Source organism: Urocampus carinirostris, chromosome 11, assembly GCF_059441175.1.
Source record: "Urocampus carinirostris isolate Australia breed hairy pipefish chromosome 11, RoL_Ucar_1.0, whole genome shotgun sequence".
NCBI lineage: Eukaryota > Metazoa > Chordata > Actinopteri > Syngnathiformes > Syngnathidae > Urocampus > Urocampus carinirostris.
In genome coordinates this window covers 9,280,361-9,302,517 of record NC_142359.1, presented here as the reverse complement: position 1 = coordinate 9,302,517, position 22,157 = coordinate 9,280,361, and the positions used below count along the sequence as shown (strand labels likewise).

Here is a 22,157-nt window from a genome sequence, read left to right as displayed (position 1 = left end):
GGGAAAGGCGTTTTTTTATGCACTTGGTTAAATTAGCTTGCCTACAAAGTTGCACATAACAGCTGCCCCCTGTCATACATGCACACGCAATGCAGTGCATGAAATGATGCGCACATATCCCTCGTGATCCCTCGGATTTATACACACACAGTGATAAGCTATTATGCTCTCAAGCTGGAGTGTTTTGATGGTATAATTGCAGTGACCAGTGAAGAGAAAAACGCAGGGATGGACAGGGGGAGGGTGATTGAGAGTGTACTGACACTCTCAGCATGCTAATGTTATTCCTCCTCCATTTTGTCCATCCCTCCATCCCTTTTGTTCACGTCCCCGCTGCTGCACACAGGTGGAGCGCCGTGAAGCGGGCAGGGAGAGGTGGAGGGGATTTCTAACAGGATGGAGCGGTGTTATCGCTCACTTTCATCCCTCCATCCTCTCCATAATGCTCAAAACAAAGTGCCAGGGGCTGGGGGGGTAGCTTGGGAGATGAATACAGAGGACGAGGGAGGGTCACTTTTTCCATCCCTTCAACAATAAATGGATGATCTCTGCTTATCTTCTAATCACATCCCTCCTTTTTCCCCCATTCTTTCCTCCGCTTTTGTTGGCTTTCAAGCTGTCCGTCCTTCTAGTCATCCATCCTCTCCACGGAGACTGTGCGAAATTGATAGGGTCCCCTTGCTTCCTGACACAGTCAAAATATTTTTTCTTCCCCATCTAACGGCACTGTGTATTTTCCAATAGACCCCTTTCGGTAATGGGAAACACGTGTAATGTAGCCTAGCTGCGCGTGGATTGTTGAGGCAGAATGGCGCCATATGTGTCAGTTTATGAGTTTATTGACAGAAAAAGATGGTGGATCGTAGATAGTCAACTCAAATAAGCATAAAATTAGTTGCAAGCAGGAAGATAGGGACTTTATTTTAGTGATTTAAGTCTTTTGTGTGTGACTTTTTCGTGTGTTATATTTGTAAATTGCTACTCAACATACAAAATATCTGTCACTCTATTCAAACTTGTACTGCTACTCTTGCTGTTTTGGGTTAACACTGCATGCACATTCTGTGCTTATTCAGTGATGACAAAGCCTGAAAAGGGGTCGATACAGCTGGAAAAAAAACAACCGCTGACAGTTTTATTAAGAAAAGCGTGCAAAAAAATTCATACAGTACACACATTTAATATGAAAACAAAATCAGATGACTCTGTAGTGTCGTACTATTTGATTCACGTATTCTTAACAATGTGCGTTTTTGTGAACATTTTGGTCCGAACTATTCACCATGAAAATGTTTTTAAAAGGACCTGAACAGAGGTAAGATCGTGAGCCCAAGTCTGAGCCTGACCTGAATTTTAGCCCAGGTCAGGCCTAAAATTACCTTCCGGTGAGGCCAGGCTTCTCTCTCGCTGACTTTTTTTTTATTATTAACCACACAATATTGGTTTTGTTTGTCTCTCTGCCTCACTCTCTCTTAAAGTGCTGTACTAGACTTTTAAGGATGTACTGCTGCTGTAGTTAACGGTCCAATTTTCAACTGACCAAAATGACAGACGGCCTTAAAATTTTCCAGTCAACTCTTCAAAAGTTTTGTCAATTTTGAAAAATTGTCGGTTAATGTAAGCTCTCCAAACACAGAAATATAAAATATATATCTGTCTATACAGTCTTGTTTAACTTATTATTTCATCGCAAAAGGCAGGCTTTAATCTATGATTGATCACTTCTCCTCCTCTCGAGTCCTCACAAATAAAATATGCAATTTTGGGTTTGCTTCCGGCTTGGTCCTTCAAATGATGTTAATGGGTCAGGCTCCAGCTGAATCAGGCTTTCATAACTGCAGGCCTGGGTCGGGGAGATTTTTTAGGCCCCATCTTACCTCTGGTCCTAAGAGGTAAAATATCGTCATTGTTTTATTGTGTTAATCACTTTGACATTTCATGTTTGGTTTGCTTGGGTGTCCTGTGCACGTGTAGGCATCGTGTGTCCTTCCAGAAGCTTCTCTGCGTGTTTCAGATACTGAGCGATCCTTCGCATAATGGCATCCTTTCGCGCTGGGTCTGGATCATCTGGAAACAAAAAGAGAAGGGAATCCTAAATTGGGTATGCCACACACTCTAAAAATGAACCAATCTAATACTTGGGTCAACGTGACCCGTTTTTCTGGGCCGTTCTACACACAAACACAACAAACAATTATTAGGATTGTTCTACACAAAATTTCCCTTTTTTTTGCACAATTGTTTGTGCAAAAAAAACTTAAAACATCACCAAATTTTTGTGGCTGTCGTTTTTGGCAAGACAATACAAGACAATGGAGCAAACAACCCAAAATTGGGTTATTTCAACACAACTGTTTTCCACAAGGATAAGCCTCGATAGAAATGTACAGCATCATCTGTACTCTGTTATAATGTTCTAACGTGAAAATCATGAGTAGAACAAACAAAATTGGTGCAAGATTCTTAAATGAATCTCAGGTTCAGACAAAGGCTGCAACAAACAATTGTTTTTGTCACGACCAGATCGGAATCAGGACCCAAATGCGTAGCATTAACCACAAGTTTATTGATAGAAAGAGGAAGGGCAGCGCCCGCGATCCGGTGCTCGCTGGACGCGGGAAGCAAGCCGCTCACACAATTGGATCGTGATCCGAATACGGAAGTGGATCTTCCGGAGCGGGAGATGGCGGTGTTGAAGACGGAAAAAAACAGGTCGATAGCCGGGACAAGAGAGCAAAAACATGGGCGGGATCAAAAACGGGTCATAAGCCGGGACGGGAGAGCAAACGTGGTCAAAGCCGGAGACAAACGTGGAGATCAGGAACGGACGGCTGGAAAAACGGGTGCAAAAAGCGGGACTGACGGGAGTCAGAGTCAAAATGCTTGCCTTGTAGAAACAGAGGTTTGCTGACGGACTGACAGCAGGACTGAGCTTAAAATGGACGGGGAACCAATCAGGTAGCCCGCAGTGACTGGCGCCAAACGAGCGGGCACAGGTGAAACTAATGAGTTATCACGACAGTTTTAACATTTGACGTTTCTATTGAATATTTTCTTGGTTAATTGATGAATCAGATGATCTCAATTTCTGTTTTATTAAACATAAACAATTTGTAGAAAACAAATACATAACGATTTAAAAAAAATAATATAAATTGGCAAAAATCTTTATTTCCCAAAGTAATATTTTTTCTGCAAAATGTATTTATCTAATTATCTTTTTTGTTAATGCTAACAGAAGTACAATAACAAAAAACATTGGCCCACAGAAGATATAAAACAATACGGAGACATACCCAAAAAAAAAAAACAATACGGTCTAATATTTAAAACAGAAATAAAATAAAAAAGGCATCTTTTTTTTAATTAAAACAACAAGTCAGATAGTCCAAGGAACTGTGTTCGATATAAAGTCATATCCCACTGCGTTTTCTCGGGTGTGTGGCCTGAAACTGAATTCATAACCATTAGAAAGTAAGCAACCGGCATAGTTATTTGTGATTCTTGTTCGTAACAACAGAGTCAGATAGCCAAAGCAAATGAAATACAGTTTTGAAAGGAAAAGCAATGCAAACTATTCGATTGAATCCCTGTCTATTGATAAGCCAGAACTGTATTTTTGGGCAAAGCTGATTAAAATAATCCAAGAAGCTTTCGTTTACAAATGATAATTTGAAAAACATCGACATGTGTTGATTAACCAATAAAAATGATTTTTTAACATATATAATTCTGACCTACCAAGTTTGCTCCAACATTAGCGCTAATGTTTTGATTTAAAACATCAGGGTATATTTATTTGCCGACGAGACCTTTTTAAGAATCGATTTAATTCATCTGTTAGTTGTTGCAATTCTACAACATGTTACCCCCAATCTTAGGACTCTTGAGTGTGCTACATTGCTAGCCACGTTTCAGAATTGTCTCTCACCTTTTACACCAGTGATGAGTATCTCCACCACCGTCCTGTATCCACAAATGGTGGCGCTAACTTCTCCCTCTGCCTCTTTTGCAATGGCCGATGTCAGTTCTGCTCCCGCCTGGGTCAAATAAACCGCGTCATCGGGCAGATTGCTTATCGGCAAGGAAAACAACTCTGAGTTGTCACCGCAGGATTTGACCCCCTCTATGACGGGTGGAGAAACGAATGAGAAAGAACTCAAAATAGTCAAATCTTGGGCTTGATTTGCGCTTACCTTGTTTATAACAGGGATCAAAGACAGCCAAGTCGTTGTCAGAAAGCGCTGGTCGTGTGTTTTCCTTTTGTGGCGAGGTGTCGGAAAGCAATTCATCCTCTTCCTGGGATGCTTGCGGTGTGTGTGTTCTGACTGGTGAAGTGACTAGAAGAGTTTATTAATTAGTTTAGGACGTATCCACACTTCACAAGCTGTGTAAGATTATCAATGGACAGATCAACAACAACCATCTCACCCATTTCCTATAACTTCCAAATCTTTGACATATAATATATTAACATGGTGTTAAGTTTAAGTCCCCAACATTTTTAATAAAACGCTCTGAAATAAAAAGACATAGAGAATCGTTCATTTAGAATTGGTTATTTTATTAATCATTATCATGAGAGCGGCGGAGACCAGGCTGTTACAAATCTCCTCCTCGCTCTGAACAAGTCCCCGAACCCTCCCTTCTAATATTAAGGTTCTTGGAGAAAAACAACTTGAGTTATGGCATGCACAGGTCAGGGTGCACCCACTAGAATGTGAAAGAGACAGAAACAAAAAAACAACTCATGGCCTTGAAGAACAGCTTACGGCTGAAAACTATACAAAAAGGGCTGAGAACACTTATAACATATTAATGTCAACTGTAGGATAAATATATGTATATAACTCCAACACATGGTCATAACAAATCTCTTCCTAGATGCGTTGATTCTTTCTATTAAGGAAGACCATAAAGTCATGAGCCAAATGGGTAGAACCATTTGAAATGATCTGCTGTCAAGTAAGAGCCGCTACCGTATCAAACAAGTATTCGGGGTTATTTTTATGTGCAGCAATAACCTTTGAGAAATTGGCTGTTTTTGGAAAGGCTCGAGCTACTGTTTGTACCATTGCGACAACCTAGGAAAGGTACCCCACGTCCATCATATTTGCTTACTAATTGATGGATGTCAGGACCAGAACGGAGACAGGACCCGCTTGCGTTACTTTTCTCTCAGTTTTATTGGGAAGAAAGGAAAGGATTGCACCCACGATCCGGTGATCGCTGGTCACGGGAAGCAGGTCGCTCTGAAAGCGGAAGTGGCACTTCCGTGGCGAGCGATGGCGGTTTCGGGAACGGAAAAAACGGGTCAGTAGCCGGGACAGGAGAGCAGAAAACGTGGTCGGGATCAGCAACGAGTCGAAAGCCAGGAGAGGATAGTAGACGTGGTCAAGATAAAAAAAACGGGTCGCAGCCGGGAACTAAAACAGGAGTGAATCAGGGTCGAAAAAGCTTGCCTAGAGTAATCTGATGTTCGCAGACGGACTGACAACAGGTGACAGATAGATGTGGGTTTTAGATAGTGACAGGGAGCCAATCAGAATCCGAGGCAGTTGGCGCCAAAGGAGCGGGCACAGGGGCATCACATCGGTAATCATGACAATGAGCTCCTTTTATTGCGATAAACCAGCGATTATCTTTCGAATACCCCATGTAATGAAAACTGTTATGTGCTCTACGGTAAACCTTATTATGCTGAAACGAACCGTCAAATTATCCACTGATAAAACGGGAGATGAATGTTCAGAAGATAAGGCGTCGTTTTGCCAAAGTAAACATTTTCAACATGCTCAAAAGTGATTTCTAGAGGTTATACACGGGGGAAAATTCTTTGTGCTTTACTGTTTTATTTCATTTCCCCTAAAATTAGATCTCATCTCATTAGCTCAGCAGTCGGCAACCTGCGGCTCCGGAGCCTCATGCGGCTCTTTCATCCTTATAATGCGGCTCTGATTGGCTTGGGAAAATAAATTACTAAAAAAAATGTTTTTATATTTAATTGAAGTGTGTTTTATTTGTGTTAGTTATATATTATTTTAGTTCTAAATTTGAAGATTATTGTGATCTTGAAATATTAAAATATTAATTAAATTATTTGATATTATTTTTTCGTCGCTCAAAACAGACGTCACACTGCGGAAGCTGGTATACCCGCTGAAACGCCGTCTATTTTGAGCGACTTTCAACCCCGGCAAAGCCAATGGAGAAATGTAAGAAAAGAAAAATATCTCAAGAAAATAGAACATTCAATGATGCCTGGGCAGATTCAATCGCATTTACCTCGGGCGAGAGTGGCCTACCAGTATGCCTAATTTGTGGAGAAAAACTGGCTAACAATAAACGGTCAACTGTCGCAAGACATTTTAACAATACACACAGAGCCTTTGGTCTGTAATTGACAATTAGATACGAAGTTATTTTAGTAAAGTTTGGTTTTAGAGGTTTTTGAGTTTTTCCTTGCCCTCATGTAGGTTTTAGATCAGGGGATGGTGTCATAATAGTCTGTGGTTTTCAATAATCTGTGGTCTGCGCAGCCCTTTGAAACTCTTAGTGATTAAGGGCTATACAAATTAACATGACTTGACTAGTAAAGTTTTTTGCTACAACACCCCTTTCTCAAGGTTTCTTCATTTTTAGGGTTTTTGAGTTTTTCCTTGGCCTCATATAGGTTTCAGTTCAGATATGTTTTAATAGTGGTCTTTTCAGCCCTTTAGGACTTTTTGTCATTAGGTTATTAAAAAAAAACCTGACTTGACAAACAATCCATACCTTTGTCATCCAGATTATCTTCCATACAAGCATCTCCTCCTTCACTCATCTCGTTGTAGGCCTCAACAGCCACTTCAGTTTTTCCCACATTGATGATGGGGTTGGTTCCAAGGTCTTGTGGTAATATGGGTGCCTCTCTACCCATCTGCTCCTCTGCCAGTTCGCAGTATGAGGCTCTCCGCTTGGGGAGAGGGATGAGAGGAGGAGGTAGATCCACGGCAGAGTCAGGAGACGGCTCTTGAGGCCACGTGACATCGCCGTCCTTTAAAAGTAGAATATAGGCTGTGGCATACTTGGAACTACCTCATTGCGATTGTATCCTCGAATGACAACACGCTTGTTCTTGGAAAAACAGACAATATTTCACTGTTAATTCAAATGTGTCAGCTTGGCAATACACTGACTGATCTTTGCAAAGGATAACAGGAACGATTGGGATTTCTTCTACTTGGTTCTAAGTGCATGCTGTGTTCAATCAACGGGTTGGCAACCCAAAATGTTGAAAAAAGCCCAACTGGACAAAAAAACAAAACCAATCACATACCTGTCAACCTCCACGGCTCCATGCCCTTACAAACTGTCATATTTTCCCTTACACAATACAAAATAATCTTACTTTTTTATCAAATGTGTTTATTGATGTAGTTTAACATGTTATATTGTACATGTGTTTCGTTATATCATATATATTGTTAATGAACATTTTGTTGTGAGTTACTTAGTTCCTCGACATTAATGAGGTTTATTATAAAAAAAAGTTAAAAAATTAAGCAACTTGGATGTTCACTGTAGAAGGAAAAAATACATGCAAATATGATTTTCTTGTTCAAATCATTAATTCATTTTCTGCATTAAATTGTCGTTGGTAATATACTGATTAAAGGGATAACCACAAACCTGTCTTTTTTTTCATTTTCTGCTTTTATACTTCCTTGTTTTCTTAACTTCTTTATACAACATAATAATTTGTAATATAATGCATCAAAGCAAGTGAGCCGTTTGAGAGCCGGCTCTCTTTAATGAGTTGAGCCGAAAAAGCCGGTTCTCTAAAAAGGGATTTCCTTTCACTAGACAAACTACCACAAGAAATCTGAGGCGGCAGACGCATGCGCACAGTAGCATCAAACCGCTCTCTTCGTTTGCAACGAAAAAAACGATACCGAGATAGAGGCTTCCGCGGCGAACTCGTTTGACTTGATTGATTTGCCGTTTGGTGATAGTCGGTGTATACCGGATGGTACCCATAGTTGACAAATTTGCGTTTTTCCGTACAGACTTTCTCGTACGTCGTACACGTCTTAAAATGCATAAAAAACGTACTTTGTACGGCAAAACCGTACAGGATGACAGGTATGCAAACATATGCTTCAAGCCTACAAAAAAATAAAGCTTTATATAAGCCTTATAAGGGAGGCAACACATATTGTTTATATACTCTATTTATATTCGTTGGTAAACTTTACGAATGTTTGTCATCCTACAGTGCCACTAGTTGCTGACCCCCGTCTTAAGCATTACTGGGCTTTAAAATCAATTGGTTTATCATTAACATAAAGCTAGCACAACTAAATGCAATTTTTATACACAACATGTCTTCAGTTTATTTTTCTTATAGATTTCCTTTTTTGAAAGCGACAATTATCTTCCATTGACATCCGTACCCGTCAGTGGCATTGAATCAATAAATACCCATGACGTCTAAAGTGAATAAGTTATGGTCCCGTTTGGAACAATTTTGCGTGATATGAGTCGAATGGATTTCATTTACTCCCATTCGAGGGACACAGGTGGAATGGAACGGGTTCGTATCGCTATGTTTCACATCAATAATTGTGTTACCCTGAAGAAGTCCAAGAGCTGTGGGCTGTTGTAGAGTGCCCGTATGGTTGTACAGAAGACTAGCATGTCTTCGGCAGCCTTCCTCCTCTCTTCAATGACAGCCTCATCGAATCTTGCTATCAACAGAAATGCAAATTGAATAGGAAAGTGTTCAGTGAGATCACTTGTGTATTAAAGAATTGGGCATTTTGTCATGTACATGTGACCATAACAGATTAAGTTATTACAAAATGGAAATTCCCATTAATTGCAGGTGATTTCAAGGAACTTGCGAAAAATATATATAATGTAAAAATGTATGGATATATATAGGGCATAGTCCTAACAATAGTTTACAGTCTGTGTTACATGTATGTGTTAGGTTAACCCCAACACTTATAATAAAACCTGCACTCAAAGGAGACACAGAGACGTGAGTATAACTTTACTTGCAAGGAGAAACGACCAGAGACTGCCCTTACGGTCTACCGAAGTCACTCTGAAAAAGTCTCTTTCGTCCTTGCCTTTTTATTGTATTAGGAACTCCCTGGTTTACATAAGGTTTCTTCTGCTAAAGGGAGGGGAAGTGACAAAAAAACAGTTTTCACAACAACATGTTATCGTATCAATACCTGTTTAAACTCACAACAACATGTTATCGATTCAAAAATATTATTCCTATTGAACTAGGCGAGAATGGCACACTAAGTAAGAATAGTATGCAACAGTAGAATAACATATTTACAGTTTAAATCCATCAGTATGGAGTCCTGTAATGGAAGCTCGTCAAACAATGTATGTTCACTGTTCCGACAGTTTATGATAAAAGCCCACAGAACAAACAACACGCACCAGAAAATACCATCCAACTGCCCTGCAATTTGATTAGGTGAGCGGTAGGAGTGGGCGGATATAATCATATAGACATAGCACACTCCCTTTTCTCTCTCGCCTGGCACCTTCTGCACCAAAGGTAGATACAACCGCATCCTTCTCATTTGCAGTATTTTGTGACATTTCAACACAAGAACTGTAGTCGCACCTTAGTTCAAACAATAGTTTACAGTCGGTGTTACACCAACAGACCCCGTTTGGCTATATGTATGGAGTCCTGTAATGGAAGCTCGTCAAACAGTGTATGTTCACTGTTGAGACAGTTTATGATAAAAGCCCACAGAACAAACAACACACACCAGAAAATGCCAACCAACTACCCTGCAATTTGATTAGGTAAGCGGTAGGAGTGGGCAGATATATTCATATAGACATAGCACACTCCCTTTTCTCTCTCGTCCAGCACCTTCTGCACCAAAGGTAGATACAACCGCATCCTTCTCATTTGCAGTATCTTGTGACATTTTTACACAAGAACTTTGGTCGCACCTTGTTTTGAAACTATTATTCACAACAAAAAAGATGGTCAAAATGAGCCTGTTGTGATGATGAAAGAATAAATTGTCAGACTTCTGATTATAGTTTGCATCAGCTAGAACTGAGGATCAAATGTTGATGTTGCAGTTTCCTTAAACCCACCTTTACCGAAGACCTGTGCTGCTGGAAAAGGCGGGAATTCCTCCTCTTTTCTGAACAGATTTTTGTGTGTGTAGGCCAGCTCGCTGTGTAGCTTCTTCAGCTCTGAGTACCTTGTCCAGACGATCACCTCTTTAACAGCTTCTGGGGAAGACTTGGACACAAACTGAAAAGGCAACGGTATTAAATCCATGTTGTTTATATTTCAACAAAAATATGAAAGCCACAAATGATGCAATGCATATTTTACAAAAAAGCTGAACAAAATGTTTTTCCCTGTTATCTAGAATCTAGTACAGCAGTCGATAACCTTTTGGACCCAAAGAGCCATAAAAGCAAAAATATTTTTTGAGACAAAATACAACAAACGGGCTCTCCGACAAAAGCTAATTCTTTAGCGCATTTTATTTCACTGTGTGACGTTTGATGATTTGATACAAATTTATGAAATAATATAAATGCCAGATGCCTGTGTATCAATATACATATACGACTTAAAATTTGCCTCCCTTCCCCATTTAAGCGTGTTAAGGCTCATTTTGACCGTCATTTTTGTCTTAAACAATGATTTGAAAAACAAGGTGCAAGCAAATTTATTTTGTAAATGTCACAAAATGGTGCAAACAAGAATACCAACGTATTTACCTTCCGCAGAGAGTCCTACCCCTACTGCTCATCCACTTAAATTTCTCTCGGTGATTTGCTTGAGTTTTTGGGTGTTTACAGTTTGTTCTGTGTTTTTTTTCCCCACCATATAAGGGATTTGTTATCGATGTACAGCCAAAACGGGGTCTGTTGATGAGACACCATGACTAAAAACTGAAACCATGCGCTATATATACTGGACCGAACCTTTCTCACATTCGGTGATGTCTCGGCTTTGTAGGCGCTGAAAACAGTTTTGCATGCAATAATACAATAGTTAGCACTTGTTCAGTTTTCTCTCTGAGCCAGTTATACTTATGGAGCGAGCCATAGGTTCTCCACACCTGATCTAGTACCAGTATTGTTACACAAATGCCAGTGCCCGTCATTGCCGAGGTCCAGTGTTCTGCCAAAACGCCCTACCCTCCCTAGACATCCTACCGTAGGCTGATCAGAAAGCAGATTTGTTTTCTTCATAATCAAGTAAAACCAGCAACACTGAAACTCTGACTGCAAACAGAACTTTTACCGATGTAAAGCAAAAGGTTGCCATGCATACATACACTACGTGGTCACGTAGTCAACAAACACCATGCTAAAAAGCTACCACATCAAAAACAGTATTTTGAAGCACTGAAAGAGTCAAAACTAAATATAAACGAAAATATTAAGTACAGTGGAACCTCGGTTTTCGAACGCCTCTCAGTTCGAACAAATCGGTTCTCGACCAAAAATTTCTAGAAATTCTTGCTTCGCTTTTCGTTCAAAAAATCGGAGTTCGAACGCCGGTACGCTAGGGGCGATGCTGAGCGGCGTACGGGTGTAGATTGCCCCCACCCCTGGTGAAGAACTGTTGTCACGTGAGCGCGCACTTCTTTTTGCTTTCGTTTTTAATATCGGTGAACGGAGTGTTTTAACCCCAATTATGCCTCGGAAGAAGGTCGGTGCAAGCAGCAAAGTTGCTACAGGTGAAAAAAGAGGAGTAGTGCGTACAACTATTGCATTTGAGAAATAAATAATAGCAAAATATGAAGAAGATGTGCGAGTTTCCCTTCTTTCGAGGGAATAGAGCATGGCTTCTGCAGACCACCACAAAGGTAAGAAATCCTATTCATAAATCTTTTCTTTATCCTTTAACCGCTCACCACTTGTTGCGGCGACCCGGGTGCTAAATGATGTGTAAACGACCTGATTTTTTTATTTTTACACGTTCATGTCTTCCGTACAAAAGATTACGCTAACGCGGACCTACGATTAGCCTGGGTTAGCTTCATGTTTACGTTCGTGGTAAACATTCAGGGTGTTGGAACGGATTAAAACGATTTTACATTACTTTTAATGGGAAAAAACGATTTCGGTGATTGAACAAATCGGTTTTCAAACAGGGTTATGGAACGGATTATGGTCGAGAACTGAGGTTCCACTGTAGTCACCGCATTCAACTGAATGTATCATCGCTTTGAAAAGAAAAATCAGCTTTTTACTGGGCATTAGTCTCGACAGGTAGAACGGAATTTCCGAACACCGGCTCGTCTCTGAGAAGCGGTAGGATGATGTACACCATGAAACAATGGTGACCAGATGATGAAGGTGCTGTATCGGAGTCAGATCAGAAGGCTTCTCCTGCGACGGGTAACCATGAAAACCAGTACTATCTGTTTCAGAGGAGGGAGGATACTCCTACCCAATAAAACAGCATTGAGATGCATGGGCGCCGCCAGGCTGTACTTGCCCAAGAAACACCACAGACCCCGGCGGTTAAGGGAGAGTGAATGTGAGTATGTATTTGCATTTTTTTCTTTGTATAAATCATAGAGTTGGATTTGCAAAGGAAGATCGAGGCCACCATGAAGCTTGTTAAGCGATTCGAAACGATTCCCTTTGATGATGTCTCCAGGAATCACAAGTTCTCATTCTCTACTCACATGACTAACAATGCCTGCATAAACTTGGAACACCCTGCATGTCAAAACAACTTAAATAGCTGGTAAGAAAAATACTTAACAGCAAAATAAACAAAACTAATGCAGTTATCTCTGAGGAGATCTTAAATCGCTTCGTCGTTTCAATATAGTTTTTAACACTGAATGCAACTAACCCTTGCTGTCACTTTGTACTCCGTGTGTCCTTTTTCGTGCGTGCGCGTGTCAGTTACACTGAAAAACCTGTACAATTCTTCGTCCTTCCGTGACATTTCCGATCTTGGCGAGTATTTAAAACTAAAAAGAACGGGTATGGACGCCGATCATGATTTTGACAGCTTCTCTTTCGACTCACTTCCGGGTTCTGGGCGTACACGCTGACGTCACGTATATATTTTAGTTTTCGCGTTGCAATAAAGTCATCAAAATATATAAACCCCTTAATCACAACATCGTGTTTTTTTTTACTTTTTGTATGCCGTAAATAAGAATAACAACATTTCAATCACTCAGAAAAATGATAATTATTTATTGCTGTAAATACATGTTCCATTACTGTTATCAAAGGCAATCCCGCTAGTACTGCAGTTTATATTTATAAATCTAAATTATTATTCGAGCAAGTTGTGTTACGTGGAAGCATATAAATCAGTTTTATTGCAAGAACGAAAATTACTTTTTGGAACGCTGTCGGATATAACTGCACTACACAAGAAAGCCACTAAAGAGCGCTCAAAGCAGCAGTATACTTGAGCCCCAAATGCTAAGCGAATGGGAAGGACAGTGTTTATTTATTCTTATTGTCACATTTCTTTTAGACACAATACATACAACGCTTCATTTATTTATTTTTTCAAAATAGAGAATACCAGGAATAGTTTGGGCCTCATCCTGTCTCAGACAACAGAACAAAAGGTTGAAACCACAAACATGTTACGGAAGTTGAGGTATTTTGTAAATGTTAGGATTTCAACTGCAATGGGGCGTCAATGGTTGGTGAAACATGAATTAAAAGAAGATTTTTTTTTCATCTTTTATGTGACGACGGGAGGAAAAATTACATCTAGCAGAGGATGGTTTCGATCCATCGACCTCTGGGTTATGGGCCCAGCACGCTTCCGCTGCGCCACTCTGCTTGCTGCCCCAAAGGGAAGATATTTACAATATAGTACTTTAGTGTAGTGCAGGTTGGTTTTATACTGGCTGATGGCATGGTATGAAGACTGAGAAAATAATAAAAAAATTCTAAAGAAATTAAATACTACTTTAGAAATACTTCAAAAAAACATTTACAGTTATACTATAATACAAAAACACTGCTAGAGAGATATTACTACAGAAATGTTACAAAAACACCACTACAGAAGTATTACAACCCAAAATACTGCAAACATACAACTGCAGTACTAATACTAGAAAAATTATACTCCGGAAATACTACAAAAAGTTACAGTAATACTCCAGATATACAACAATAAAATTCACTATGTAAATACCGCAAAATACTACAGAATTATTACAAAAAAAACTACACTAATACTATAATACGAAAACACTGCTGGAGAAATATTACTACAGAAAAGTTACAAAAACACTACGAGGGTATTTTAACAAAAATACTGCAAAAATGCAACTGCAGTAATACTAGAAAAATTCTACTATGGAAATACTACAAAAAAACTACAGTAATACTATAATACAAAAGCACTATTAGAGAAATATTACTTCAGAAATATTCAAAAACCACTACTAAAGAAGTATTACAACAACAATTCTGCAAAAATATAAACTTCAGTAATGCTAAAAAAAATCTACTACGGAAATACTATGAAAAAAACACAATAATACTACAGATATACAACAATAAAATCCACTATGTAAATTATTACCAAAAAAAACTACACTAATACTATAATACAAAAACACTGCTGGAGAAATATTACTACAGAAAAGTTACAAAATCACTACTACAGAAGTATTACAACAAAAATACTGCAAAAATACAGTAAAACTACAGTAATAATAGAAAAATTCCACTAGGGAAATACTACAAAAATCCTACAGAAATACTAAAAAAACACTACTATGAGAATACAATGAAAATAATACTTCAGAAATACTACAAAAATAATACTACAGAACTACATCAAAAATTGGACTGCAGAAATACCAAAAACATAAATAAAAATAAAACTGCAGTAATACTACAAAACGCAACATCAAATGAAGTGCTTAAAACTATCATGAATACCGATATGCTTCACCTGTGCCCACTCCTTTGGCGCCCACTGCCTCGGACTCTGATTGGCTCTCTGTCCCTATTTAATCCCACTCCTATCTGTCCCGTGTTGTCAGTCCGTCTGCGAACCTCAGTTAACATTAGGCAAGCCTTTTTCGACCCTGACTCCCACCTGTTTTTTGCTCCCGGCTTCGATCCGTTTTTGATCCCGACCACGTCTACTCTCTCGTCCTGGCTTTCGACCTGTTTTTGTCCCCGACCACGAGTAAAGTTAGTAGAGTTGGTCGAGAACCGGCTTCTTCGACTGGGCTCACTAAAAGGAACCGGCTCTTTCGGGTCCTAAACGGCTCTTCAGGTTGTTTCTGCTTCTTTAATCCCAACATCACCAAATATTATGTAAATATTGTGTGAACGCTCAGACCCGTGGAAAATCAGAGGGAACATTGGTAGGGTTACTTTAACGGGATTACTTTCAATTACTTTTGGATTACCGGGTACTCCAATACCAAATATGCTGATTAAAGACAAAAGAAACTAAATATGAATAAAATGACTAAATTTGGTGCAGGCTTGGGGAGTAACGGAACACATGGAAGGGCAAAAATGATGTTAGCAAGCTGTTTGGATTTATTTTCATTTTGTTCCTGTCGCATTTTATGCTCGTTTTGCCGGAGATCAAAGAGATCAAAGCCAGGAGAGAAAGCTTACCACGTGTTGTGAGTCATCATTTTATTCATATTTAGTTTCTTTTGTCTTCTATTAGCATATTTGGAATTGGAGTAATCCAAAAGTCATTGAGAGTAATCCAGTTAAAGTAACCCTACCCAACCCTGCATTTTATGTTAGTTTTGCCAGAGATCAAAGAGATCAAAGCCAGGAGAGAAAGCTTACCACGTGTTGTGAGTCATTATTTTATTCATATTTAGTTTCTTTTGTCTTTTAGTAGCATATTTGGTATTGGAGTAATCCAAAAGTAATCGAGAGTAATCCAGTTAAAGTAACCGTACCAACCCTGCATTTTATGTTAGTTTTGCCAGAGATCAAAGAGATCAAAGCCAGGAGAGAAAGCTTACCACGTGTTGTGAGTCATCATTTTATTCATATTTAGATTCTTTTGTCTTTTATTAGCATATTTGGTATTGGAGTAATCCAAAAGTCATTTAAGTAATCCAGTTCAAGTAACCCTACCCAACCCTGCATTTTATGTTAGTTTTGCCAGAGATCAAAGAGATCAAAGCCAGGAGAGAAAGCTTACCACGTGTTGTGAGTCATCATTTTATTCATATTTAGTTTCTTTTGTCTTTTAGTAGCATATTTGGTATTGGAGTAATCCAAAAGTAATCGAGAGTAATCCAGTTAAAGTAACCGTACCAACCCTGCATTTTATGTTAGTTTTGCCAGAGATCAAAGAGATCAAAGCCAGCAGAGAAAGCTTACCACGTGTTGTGAGTCATCATTTTATTCATATTTAGTTTATTTTGTGTTTTAGTAGCATATTTGGTATTGGAGTAATCCAAAAGTCATCGAGAGTAATCCAGTTAAAGTAACCCTACCCAACCCTGCATTTTATGTTAGTTTTGCCAGAGATCAAAGAGATCAAAGCCAGGAGAGAAAGCTTACCACGTGTTGTGAGTCATCATTGTATTCATATTTAGTTTCTTTCGTCTTTTATTGGCATATTTGGTATTGGAGTAATCCAAAAGTAATCGAGAGTAATTCAGTTAAAGTAACCCTACCCAACCCTGCATTTTGTTAGTTTTGCCAGAGATCAAGGAGATCAAAGCCAGGAGAGAAAGCTTACCACGTGTTGTGAGTCATCATTTTATTCCTATTTAGTTTCTTTTGTCTTTTAGTAGCATATTTGGTATTGGAGTAATCCAAAAGTAATCGAGAGTAATCCAGTTAAAGTAACCCTACCCGTCCTTAAATCTTACTGTTTAGTGCCATTCAAAGTCTATGAATGCAAGACAAGTTGCAAGGAAAGTTGAACTGTACTCCAGTGTGATACCTAACAATTACTCGAATACAAAACCGAGGAAAGCCGGTCAAAACCGGTTTTTCTCAGCTCGTGTGTGAACCTCCATTTTGTGCAAGCAAAATATCCTCCCACTGAGAATCCGCACAGGAATTTGCTCACGTGCATGCACCGGCTTTTCAGTGCTCAGTACACATGCATCCTCCCGAAATAGACTTTTGAGGTGTATTTTTGTTGTTACTGCCTCTGAAAAAATAGTATAACCTCGTAAACATGCCGATTTCTTTCCTGCACTTTGACCTTTGTTTCTTTATATATCCAAATTCTTTTTATCTTTTTGAATCTTTTATCTTTACAGTTAAAGGTGTCACTGGAGTGCCACGTCCAATTTCGTTGTCACAATATGTTCAACTGTGAAGGATTTTATACATTCGACTATAAAGGATTTTACACGATTGACTACAAATTACATTTAATGCAAAAGGTATTCACTGACTGGGCTGTCACACTTGTTAAGTCTCCAAAAGTCACCGAAATTTTTATGTGAACAAAGTTTTGCCGATTAAAATGTAGCCGAATTATCCATAGTCTTTATCATCGTCTTTTTCGCCGTTCTGCACTGGAAAAAGCTCGAACTCCACGTGATCTCATTCCTTCGAGAGCAGCAGACGAACATAAAATAACAATAAAGTAGATTCAAAAACAAATTTTATTATTATCTTCTCAAATAATAATAATAATAATAATCGCCTCGGAAAAAAAATCTCCCGATTTCCCATTTCTGAAACTTAACATGTATGGGCTGTAGTTCAATGTCAGGGCACCCTGGTGGAAAATGTTGTTTACAGGAACGGCGGGAACGGGACATAAGGCTGATAAGATTATTGGCACATCCGGACGCAGAAAGGCCCTGATGACGTAGAAACGCTCAGTGTTGTTTTGAGTATTCTTCTTTGGCACGCTCATGGGAGGAGTTGGTACGCCATTATGCGGGGAGAAGGTGGTGAATAGGAGAGAGCTAACGGACTTCAGAAAAGGGCTTCCCAGAGACTCCTACGACACTAATTCGGCCGTTTAAGATGGAGTACACTTAGTTAAATTGTCCTGAATGGAGAACGCTCTATTCTGATATTATCACCTAACAGAAGCTATACATGCTGAAAAGATGGGGACCAAGTACTGAGCCCTGCAGAACGCCACAGGTAACACTAAAGGGCTCAGAGGTAAAATCGCCATTTCCATCACAATGCGTCCTATCTGAGAGATGGGATCTGAACCATGAGAGAAGAGTTTCTAAGAGATTAATCTATTTTTCCAGTTAAACTCAGAAGATATGATGGTCCACAGTCTCATGGGCAGCACTGAGACCCAGCAGAAGCAACAGTGATGAGGTCTATTTCCAGGAGAAGATTGTTGTTTACTGTTGGGAATTAAATATTAAAATGTATCGTTTACCAAATTGTTCGAATTAGTTATCTGACTCCATTAACATTCACCCAACAATGCGCGCTCGTTTCTTGATGAGGGCAGATTTAATTTTATTAACGATTGAACTAAGTAAACTCCATCGAATATGGCCGAATTAGCCGAATTAGTGTCGTCGGAGTGTCTGGGGAGCCTTTTCTGAAGTTTTCCAGCCTTTCTCCTCTCGGCCCACGCCTCTCCGCAAGATCGTGTGCCGGCTCCTCCCATGGGCATGCCAATGAAGCCCCCTGGGCTCCACCATCTCGGAGAAGAGCGCCGCGATGTCTAGAATTAACCAAAACAACAGAGCGTTTCGATGTCATCAGGGCCTTGTTCTCCAAACATTGCCTACCGTCCTCCTTCGGAGTCTTCTTATCAAAATTCACTAGTCAAAATATTCTGCATTTGGAACGGCGTGACCTGTCATTGAACTATAGCCTACTCGGTGAAAATCTTCATTGCACTCAATAAATGCAACTTGTGTTCAATCGTATAAAATCCTTTATAGTCAATTGTATAAAATCCTTCATTACCTAAACCAGGGCTGTCTCATAGAGTGATTAGCCCTGAATCCTGAATCCTCTATAATGTTGTTGGCTTTCGAACCTTTCTAAGAACTGCAACAGGATCCGTGTAAACAGGTATTTCTGTTTCACCACTTGCTTAATCTGTTGGCTTTGTCTCGGCATTGCAGTGACTTTATTAAAATCTTCAACAAGTGATGCAATCAGAATGGGACTTTCGGAGTATTTACACTGAGTGAATGAATGAATGAACGAATGAAAAGACAGCATGTTTGTGTTTCATCATTTTATCACAGATTCCACTCAAGTATCTGATAACATCACGAGTTGATCTAGAGTACGACAGTTGAAAAGCATACCTGTCAACCTCCAGGGCTCCATGCCCGTACAAACTGTCGTATTTTCCCATTCAAAATAATCATACACCATTTTTTTTTTCTGAATGATGCATGATGGGAAATCGCCAGGCGGCAGACGCATGCGATTGACAAATTTGCGTTTTAACATACAGATTTCCTTGTACGTCGTACTCTTAAAATGCATAAAAAACGTACTTTATACGGCAAAACCGTACAGGTTAACAGGTATGAGCCTACTCGGTGAAAATCTTCATTGCACTCAATAAATGTAACTTGTGTTCAATCGTATAAAATCCTTTATAGTCAAACGTATAAAATCCTTCATTACCTAAACCAGGGCTGTCTCGTAGAGTGATTCGCTTTGAATCCTGAATCCTCTATAACAAGAGTCCCCAAACTTTTTCCTGTGAGGGCCACATAACTTTTCCCTTCTCTGATGAAGGGCCGGGGTCAGTTTACAACAGAAAAAGTGTGATGATGTAAGTCAAGTCATATTTATTTCTATAGCCCTTTATTACAAAAAGTCTCAAATGGCTGTACAGAACACAACAACAACAAAATAACTAGTAAAATATAACATTAGCTTTAATATGTATTTTTTTTTGGTTTTATGAATTTACCAGATTTGTTTTTATATCCTTGATAGTCCCCAAAAGATTCAATGTCAAAATAAGACTTTTAAAGATGACAAAACACATTAATTCACAAACGATAAGAAAAGGGATATTTATAACTAAGGAACATTTCATTGCAAAAGTCCAACTTTATTATCAAATACAAATTCAAATATACGGAAAAAACAAAACAAAATGCTTTCTGGTATTGTACAGGGGACCGGACCAAATGTGGAGGCGGGTCGCATCCGGCCCGCGGGCCGTAGTTTGGGGACCACTGCTCTATAATGTTGTTGGCGTCCGAACCTTTCCAAGAACTGCAACAGGATCCGTGTCAACAGATTTTTACTTTTCACCACTTGCTTAATCTGTTGGCTTTGTCTCGCCATTGCAGTGATTTTATTAAAATCTTCAGCAAGTGATGCAATCAAAATTGGACTTTCGGAGTATTAACACCCTGTAAATGAATGAGTGAATGAATGAATGAATGAAAAGACGGCATGTTTGTGTTTCATGATTAGATCCCAGATTCCACTCAAGTATCTGATGACATCACGAGTTGATGTCGAGTACGACAGTTGAAAAGTTGGTTTTATTGACACCGTTAACGGCAAATAAACAATGTGACGTTTGAACAATTTGCGTCGACATTTTTAACAGCAATTAAACACATTCGCAATTTCATTATATCATATTCTAACAATATGAGGTTTGAACAATTTTTAATCGACACTTTTCACAGCAGTTAACCAACGTGTACAGGGCAATACTATTGTGCAGGGGCATAGTGATCCAATCATCTCCGCGTTTCCGTCTTAAATGTGAGTGTTTTTGCACAATTAAGGCAAAAACAAACCGCCACCCTTGATCATTTGAAACTTGTGTGCTGCGACACGATCGAAAAACATCTTTAGGGCGTCGTCTGCAGGGTTGGGTAGGGTTACTTTAACAGGATTACTTTCAATTACTTTTGGATTACCGTATTTTCCGCACTATAAGGTGCACCTAAAAGCCTTTATTTTTTTCAAAAGCTGACCATGCGCCTTATAATACAGTGCGCCTTATATATGGATCAATATTAAGTCACAAGGTCTCGCAACAAAGGCAAGCAGCCGCCGACTAGATTTTTCCTCGTCGGCGATGTGGTCCGCGGTGTATGCTGGGATACATATGCCGGCGTTTCATTTCCCAGCCAATGTGTCAATCATCATTTGAATCGATCACTATTGGCTAAAGTTATTCGGAGGTAGAGGGGGCGGATCCTTTTTATCATTTACAGGCTCGCATAGGCTAAAGGGGCAAAACAAAGCCTGCAATCGTCCGAAAAAGATGAATGTGAATAGCAAGTTTGGTTGAACTACGGCATAGAGAAAACATGTTTTACTATTCTGTATTTGTAAATATTTTACTCTCCTGAATTTACTACACTCACAGATATAAGAGGACCATGGTTGCACATTATTATTGAACGCAACGACTTCCGTGAGCTACTCCGGCTATATATTTTCCCAGTATCTTGTTTCAGACTGATCTCGATATTTCTGTGATGAGTCTATTTTTAAATTAAACTCAGTTCCAAGTGTTTATTGTCATATGCACAGTAAAGTTGCGAGCGAAAAAGAAAATAGAAACTAAGGAATGTTTGGCATTTCTTGAATCCCAAGATTTTAACCTTCCGAATATCAGCTCAGTAGCCTAGATGGTAGGGCGCCCGCTTTAAGACTGGGAGGTCGCTGGTTCGCGCCTCGGCCGAGTCATACCTAAGACTTATAACATTGGTAAAATGTCGGCGCCCTCTGTTGGCTGCGGCTGCATCGGCTCGCTACAACGGGTCAGGTGTATCGACATTTCGTTCTGTGTACATTGTTACAAAGAATGACAATACAAAGGAAATTATTATTATATTTGGAACGATGCATTTGAGTGACATCGTACAGACACTGTTCCGTACATGTCTGAGACACGTATTAGCTTCTTTGCAAGCTTTGGGAATGGGGGTAATGAGTTTGACTGAACTATCTGACTGTTTTGTCGACGTTCCCATTGTAGAGCCTTATAATCCGGTGCGCCTTAAGTATGGAAGATTTAGGACCAAAAACTATTTTTTGAGAGTGCGCCCTATAACCCGGTGCGCCTTATAGTGTGGAAAATACGGTACTCCAATACCAAATATGCTAATAAAAGACAAAAGAAACTAAATATGAATAAAATGATGACTCACAACACGCGGTAAGCTTTCTCCCCTGGCTTTGATCTCTTTGATCTCTGGCAAAACTAACATTAAATGCGACAG

The 22,157-nt window shown here is 39.4% G+C and overlaps 1 protein-coding gene across 1 annotated transcript; it reads right to left on the bottom strand.

Moving 5' to 3' along the window:
* Positions 1 to 1,121: 1,121 nt before the first annotated feature.
* Positions 1,122 to 13,042, bottom strand: snx15 (sorting nexin 15). Its single transcript, XM_088348324.1, has 7 exons — positions 12,866 to 13,042; positions 10,126 to 10,288; positions 8,614 to 8,729; positions 6,775 to 7,036; positions 4,197 to 4,340; positions 3,932 to 4,126; positions 1,122 to 2,067 (listed from the first exon to the last, which is right to left on the bottom strand). Exons 1-7 carry the CDS (start codon positions 12,959 to 12,961, stop codon positions 1,937 to 1,939), a joined length of 1,107 nt encoding a protein of 368 aa, XP_088204450.1. The 5' UTR covers positions 12,962 to 13,042; the 3' UTR covers positions 1,122 to 1,936.
* Positions 13,043 to 22,157: the final 9,115 nt, after the last annotated feature.